General features: G+C 31.6%; 1 protein-coding gene across 1 annotated transcript; it reads right to left on the minus strand.

Moving 5' to 3' along the window:
• Positions 1-1,652: 1,652 nt before the first annotated feature.
• LOC132550888 (uncharacterized) lies at positions 1,653-2,360 on the minus strand. Its single transcript, XM_060214986.1, has one exon. It carries the CDS (start codon positions 2,358-2,360, stop codon positions 1,653-1,655), a length of 708 nt encoding a protein of 235 aa, XP_060070969.1.
• Positions 2,361-8,327: the final 5,967 nt, after the last annotated feature.

An 8,327-nucleotide genomic window follows, 5' to 3' on the forward strand; every position in this document is an offset into this window, starting at 1 on the left:
TTTGATAGGGTGCCACAGCAACGTTTGATAAAAAAACTCGCGAGCTACATGATAAATTTACAAATTATCAATTGGATCAAAGACTTTCTGAGTAATCTATAACAAAGGAAGTGTTTTGGGACCAATCCTATTTCTTATTTATATCAATGACCTACCAGAAATATTTGTTTCTTCATCGCCTTTGTTTGCTGATGATACTAAATTATACCGACAAATAAGTAATCCTGAGGATGTAAAAATACTCCAGGCAGATTTAGATTATCTTCAAAGGAGTATGTATGATTTGGGTCAAATTTGGCCCCCTCTTCAAATTTGATGAAATACCTATATTGAGTAAGGATAGTAACGTAATTAATGAATTGGGGGGTTTTAGCATGTTTTCTTTCTCGGCGCATGCGTAGCGGCACTTCAAATATAGGTGTCACACCAGTATTTTTTAAGAGAAAAATGACACAAAGCATTACAAAAAGATTCTGTAACTTTTAATTATCATACAAATATGCTGCTTAATATTGATGTAATTAAATCACTTATGGCAGTTATCAACTAATGGCTTTTGCTAGCAAAGGCTTAAATTAAACTTTTAATATATTTACATTTGGTACCTTAGCAACGAATTATATCACATAGCAACGGCATGGCTATAAGATTTATTACTGGTAACAACATTTTCTATCGTCCGAACTTGTGAAATGAAAACAAATCATAGCATATGTGACATAATTATATGGCTATAAGATTTATTACTGGTAACAACATTTTCTATCGTCCGAACTTGTGAAATGAAAACAAATCATAGCATATGTGACATAATTATATGGACTAACTTTTTTTTACAAAGGTATTATAATGCAAACATTTGGGAAGTGACAATAATTTCCCTAGCAACAGAATGTGTCGCATAGCAACAACAATACCTTATATTGATAACAACATTTTCTTTCCAGTTTCAAGATTTTTCTTCTGCTGTACTTAATGAAAACAAAATATTTCTCATGTTTTCAGTAGCTAAACTTTCTAATAAAGGTATCACAATATAGATATTAGAGTATTGATCAAAGTTGGTGCCCCAGCAAAGTATTCTTACACATGGCAAGAATATGACCTAAACTGTTATTTTTTTTATATTGTTTCACTGTTTTTTATTGTACGTTATTTAATGAAAACAGATCATTATCACTTTACATGGACTAACCTTTTCTTATGAAATATGTATAATATAAACATTTTGATACAGATCAAAGTTAGTACCCTAGCAACAGAGTCTATCACATAGCATACCTGTAATTGTTAACATATTCTTTTCTGTTACAATATTTTTCCACTTGTTACTTGTTGAAAGCGAAACACTTATCACATAATTTCATTGGTAAAACATTTTTGTTATAAAGGTATACTAGTGTACACAATATAAAAAATTGATTATTAATCAAAGTGTGCAACAAAGTCTATCACATAGCAAGAACATCACCTGAAGCTGTTATCGGTTTCTATTTTGCTTCATACTTCTGCACTGGTGCTTTTGAAAGCAAAGCATATTCGAAGCATATAATCAATGTATAACCTTTGGTTTTGTTCACAGAATTTAACAAACATGAAAGTGATAAGCGACTTCAAATTATATCTACTTTAAATACATGTAGTGTTACAGTTTATTCCTCTGGATACTCCTCATCCGTGTCGGAATCTGTTGTTGGAATGTCAGCTGCATCAGCCAAAGACTTTGTCGAAATATTCACTGCCCCAGATGATTTGCCTTGGAAGCGTTCATATCCTAGAAACCACAATGCACTTGCAATGTGGGCACAGCAACCGACCACTCTTGAGCCTACTTTACAAGTGCAGTACCAACCTTTGATGGGATCATCAGAGAGTGAGTCATACTCAATCCACAAAGAATGTGCTCTGCTGTTACAGTGTCGAGACTGTATTTTTAACTTGATCAGATTAGGGTTTTCTGAGAAGACCAGCAACTCATACAGTCCATCTTCAACACAGTGCTCCTTTGTATAACTTGGAGCCTGTTTAAGTTGATAAACTCCCATGGTGATGTTTCGTAAGTCATCCATGGAAAGTTTAGGGAAGTCCATCAAGTCTTCTGCTTCCAGCTTTTGATAAACAGTTCTCTTATTTAGTAAGTTGTTGCTTTCCAAAAATGCCTTCACTGTATTTGGTTCCTTGGACTTTGCAAGCATTGCCCTGCAATGTGCTTCTGATGTTGCGTCAGTTTTCACAAGTGGTTCTTTAAACCTGTTGATAAGAGCACAGATGATTCTCACAAAGTCACCAATAGAAGGGATCAGGGTATTTGGAACAGTTTCCATTGTTTTATCCTGCCATTCACGCTTTCTACCACCCATCTGACTTTTGTGACTAAACGTGAAAGGTTCGCCTCTTCGGTGCTGTGCTGCTTGCAGCCTTTCTGAAGATAGAAGGGCATTTTCACATCGAAACCTCGGTCTTCTAAAAACCTCACAGCGTCCCTAAACCCCCTGTCTACAATGAATATGTCGCCGGGTTTGAACCACTTGCTAGCTTCCTCATTTGCATGTGTTTTGTAATGGAGGCATCGTTGTTTGAGCCATCAGCCAGGTAAGGTCCGAGCACATCCAGAATGTAGCCATCTGTTCCTACAAGCATCATTGGTTTAACGAGTGGTCTGTTCTTGTGCATAGAATAGGACCTCCTTTGGAATTTGTAGTCTGCACTCTTCTGGATGTAAACATAGGTGCCATCAGCAACAACAATAGCCTCGTTTTCGCCTGGTTGGAACAATGATTTTGCTATATTTGTAGTGTGGTTTTGAACAAAGTCTCCATGAGCAAGGTTATCTGGTACAAAATCTTCCACTAAGGCATTCCTTGTGCTGTTCACTATACGCTGGATTTGTGAATATGTTAAATGAAATAACACACCAATTAACTTGTTGGACAATCCACTACGTAATTTGAAGAGAAACACAGCTTGACATGTCCGGATTGACCTAACTGCTGAATTATTAAGTGATGTCAAATGAGTGACAATTTCGTCAAACTGCTGTTTGGTAAATCCTGTCAATGTTACATAATCTTCATTGGTTAAAAATGATGGCACATCGAAATTCAAATGTCCAGAATGTGTAGACAGCATCCTTTGAACTCCGGAGAGAAGACCTGTAATATCACTTCTTGAAAACCAGTCATTTGATTTCTTGGTTCCAAGTAATGCCAACGCATTTTCATTCAGATAATTGTTCTCAATATGGCTCTCACAACATCTACTATGGGGGTGTATGAATATACCACATACTATGAAGGCCTGAGTAGATCCTTGTTGTGGGATGTTGGTTAAATGGTTTCTTTGGTTTGCATCTTTATGACATACAATACATGATTTATGAGATTTTGATGTTGCGGGAAGGTTCAAATTAATAGTTTTAGGACTCGACAGTGTCTTTTTCTTTGGCGGCTGAGAAATGTACTCGTCATCATTAGTATTTACAGGTGTCTGGTGAAATATTGGAAGACTCCTATACACTCGTGCCGTACATGTCCCGCATATCATGTCATTGCTACTCACGTCCCTGCCAACACATCGCTCCACATATCTTTTAAAGGCCACGCCAGGTGGGATATGCCTTCTGGAATTTGGTTTACATCTTTTGAAGCACAAGCAACATGGGATGTCTTTTGGCATCTGGAAAGAAATATTTGATAAGTATATTAATACTTCATACCAACCATATGAATCACGGTAACGTAGAAAAGTATAAAAAGAATATGTAAACATAAAAGTGACAACTATTTATGTGGAACTCAGAAGAATGTGTGTTCTATACATTGTATAAGAAATTAAAAGTTGTAAACATAGATATTATATTCATATTTAAATTACATAACATATTTTTGTCATAATTGATCAATAATTACACATTATTTAGTGAATATGTTGTTAAGTTTTTTACAATGAAATTAAGAAAAAATAATAAAAAGGAACAGGCACCAGCACAACTGTAACTCACACAAATGTCGATAAATGTTTGTGAAATATGGATTGTCAACAAGATTTGAACTCACAGTTTAATTAATATTACAAATGTTATTTTCTTAATGTGAAAAAAATAAAATGTTGCTAAGCACTTTCAAGAACAGACTACATGGTTGCATTTTAAATTAAATTAAGAATAGGTATTTTTTTATTTGAAATCAAAATAAATAAACAATAGTTGTCAACAGGATTTGAAGTCAGAGCTTAATTAATTACACAAATAATTTTAATTAATGTTAAAAATAATAATGTGTTGCAAAGTTCTCGCTAGAAAATATGTATTATAGTTTTGTATCTTAAATTGAATATAAAAAAAAAATAAAAAAAAAAAAATAAAAATCAATGGTCATCAGGATTGGAACCCATAATTGCTCCTGAGCCAACCCTCATACCACTACACCACGGTACAGCATGTGCAACCGGCAGTTATTTTAAAATTATATATACACCGACTATGTTGGCTTTCTCGCTGGCTGTTTCCAAGACAATGAGTATAAATAGATGCGCTCTTTCATTTCTATTTTTCCTTAGTTAATAAAACGAATATTTTTCAGACAGAAAGAAGACATTTTCAGTGGACTTCAACAAGACACACAGTCTCTGTTGAAGTTTATAATGAATTACTCTTGAATTTATTGTGAGCTCGCCTTCAGTCCAGACGACACTTCACCGTTTGTTCGGCGATCAACATCAACAACATTCAAGCTGGGCTTGGCAGCACAGAATAATACTGTTTCAGAACTTTAAAACGTATTGAGATACCTTTAAATAGATTTTATTGTTAATAAATGACATTTGAATTAATTTTTTAACAAACATCACACAAAGTTAGTGGATTTTTTGCCGTCTACCTGTATTGGGGCATCTGTCAACCAGACGTAAAACTGATGATGCAATCAAGTGCTGCAGACGTCCGATGAATAAAAAAACTATTCATTTTTTATATCACATCAGTTAAAAATTTTTGCTAACAAGAACAAATCTTACCTTTCTTGGTTGTGAAAAATTAAGGAATTGTTGGTTTTAACTCCATCATTTGAGTGTTTCTGCTGCAGTAAACAAAAATATCGATAGCGGCGAAGTCCGTTTTCCGTGTTCCGGACCATATATTACACGCGATCTTGCATCAAAATGCCGAAAAATAATTTTATAAATTAATTTTTTAATATGAGCGCAGTCTTGAACAAGTTTTTCCTTTTAACACAATGACTTTATTAAAATTTTTATTTTGTAGCATCAATATGAAACTTATTCAAGCCTGCGCTCATGGTAAACTTCAGTAAAATGTACCCACGAAATGGGGGAAATCACCGATTTTCGTGTTTTTTGTCAATTTTCAAACAGCTATATTAAAAAATTGGTGATATTTTTTAAATCTTGAAAACAATTCTAGAATCATGGACACTTCCATTATTAAATGTCTTCACTCTTTTGATTTTCTGAGACAGTTTTTCTCAGTAAAATATTGGGGGTACATAGGAACCCAAACCATACATACTCCTTTGGTCGAAGAAATGGCTAAAAAAAATTCATCCGAACAAGTGCAAGGTCATGACAATAAAGGGAGATGAAAAACGAAACTATTCTATGAGGGGAACAGAAGGCGAAGTTATTCAGTTAGAAAATATAGCACACGAAAAGGACCTTGGCGTCATAATAGATGAGGACTTGAACTTCAAAACTCATATTCAGGCGATGGTGAACAAAGCGAACAGCATAGTTCGGCTTATTAGAAGATTTTTTGTTTATTTAGACGAATCAATGTTTAAAACTTTAGTCAGACCCCATTTGGAATATGCTGGAAGTGTATTGAATCCATTCAAAATAGAGGATACCAATTTGATTGAAAATGTTCAGAGAAGAGCAACAAAGCTTCTTTCCGGTTTCAAGAACTTAACATATTCCCAACGTTTGGAGACACTTGTTCATAGAAGAAAGAGAGGAGATTTGATAAATGTTTTCAAAATAGTTAAAAGTATATATGACAGCAGGGTAACTGGGAACTTGTTTTAGATGGACACTCTCAGTAGAACAGAGGCCATTCTTTCAAGATCTATAAAAACGATGCCGACTTGAAAGCAGGAAGATTTTTTTAACATACAGGGTGGTAGATCCTTGGGACAATTTGCCACCATATGTCATTAAGGTCCACACTATTATAGAATTTGAGAAGTTGCTTGATGAACACTGAAAAGACAATCGTTTCTATCATAATTCATGAATCACAAACTTTGCTTAAGCCATTACACCGAACTGTTGTTACTTTTGTTTTCATATGTTTATATTTTGATATGGATATAAGGTTTTTTTAAGAAAGCCTGCGTCCATAATTTCTCCTAATACATTCTAATAAAGAAATTAATTGTGTACCATTAATAGCAAGATATTAAATATTCACCGTCCCTAGCAAGAAATTAATTATGTACCATTACTAGCAAGATATTAGATATTCACCGTCCCTAGCAAGAAATTAATTATGTACCATTAATAGCAAGGTATTAAATATTCACCGTCCCTAGCAAGAAATTAATTATGTACCATTACTAGCAAGATATTAAATATTCACCGTCCCTAGCAAGAAATTAATTATGTACCATTACTAGCAAGATATTAAATATTCACCGTCCCTAGCAAGAAATTAATTATGTACCATTACTAGCAAGGTATTAAATATTCACCGTCCCTAGCAAGAAATTAATTATGTACCATTACTAGCAAGATATTAAATATTCACCGTCCCTAGCAAGAAATTAATTATGTACCATTACTAGCAAGGTATTAAATATTCACCGTCCCTAGCAAGAAATTAATTATGTACCATTACTAGCAAGATATTAAATATTCACCGTCCCTAGCAAGAAATTAATTATGTACCATTACTAGCAAGATATTAAATATTCACCGTCCCTAGCAAGAAATTAATTATGTACCATTACTAGCATCTATTTATATCTATATTGTCCCTAGCAAGAAATTAATTATGTACCATTACTATCTGTATTGAACTGTTTATCTATTTATATCTATATTGTTATCTATTGTATATCTGTATTGTTTATCTATTGTATATCTATATTGTTATCTATTGTATATCTATATTGTTATCTATTGTATATCTATATTGTTTATTTGTATTGTTATCTATTGTATATCTATATTGTTATCTATTGTATATCTGTATTGTTTATCTATTGTATATCTATATTGTTATCTATTGTATATCTGTATTGTTATCTATTGTATATCTATATTGTTATCTATTGTATATCTATATTGTTATCTATTGTATATCGTATTGTTTATCTATTGTATATCTATATTGTTATCTATTGTATATCTGTATTGTTTATCTATTGTATATCTGTATTGTTATCTAATGTATATCTGTATTGTTATTTATTGTATATCTGTATTGTTATCTATTGTATATCTATATTGTTATCTATTGTATATCTGTATTGTTATCTATTGTATATCTGTATTGTTTATCTATTGTATATCTATATTGTTATTGTATATTGTATTATATTGTTATCTATTGTATATCTGTATTGTATATATCTATATTGTTATCTATTGTATATCTATATTGTTATATCTATTGTATATCTGTATTGTTATCTATTGTATATCTATATTGTTATCTATTGTATATCTGTATTGTTATCTATTGTATATCTGTATTGTTTATCTATTGTATATCTATATTGTTATCTATTGTATATCTATATTGTTATCTATTGTATATCTATTATTGTATATCTGTATTGTTATTTATTGTATATCTGTATTGTTATCTATTGTATTGTATATCTATATTGTTATCTATTGTATATCTGTATTGTTATCTATTGTATATCTATATTGTTATATTGTATATCTGTATTGTTATCTATTGTATATCTATATTGTTATTGTATATCTATTGTATATCTGTATTGTTATCTATTGTATATCTGTATTGTTATTGTATATTGTATATCTGTATATTGTTATCTATTGTATATCTGTATTGTTATTGTATATCTATTGTATATCTGTATTGTTATCTATTGTATATCTGTATTGTATTGTATATCTATATTGTTATATTGTATATCTATATTGTTATCTATTGTATATCTGTATTGTTATCTATTGTATATATATTGTATATCTGTATTGTTATCTTGTTATATGTATATCTGTATTGTTATTTATTGTATATATGTATTGTTATCTATTGTATATCTATATTGTTATCTATTGTATATCTATATTGTTATCTATTGTATATCTGTATTGTTATCTATTGTATATCT

The sequence above is a fragment of the Ylistrum balloti genome, unplaced genomic scaffold, assembly GCF_031769215.1.
Source record: "Ylistrum balloti isolate Yb309-2 unplaced genomic scaffold, AGI_CSIRO_Ybal_v1 Utg370156, whole genome shotgun sequence".
In the NCBI taxonomy this organism is placed as follows: domain Eukaryota; kingdom Metazoa; phylum Mollusca; class Bivalvia; order Pectinida; family Pectinidae; genus Ylistrum; species Ylistrum balloti.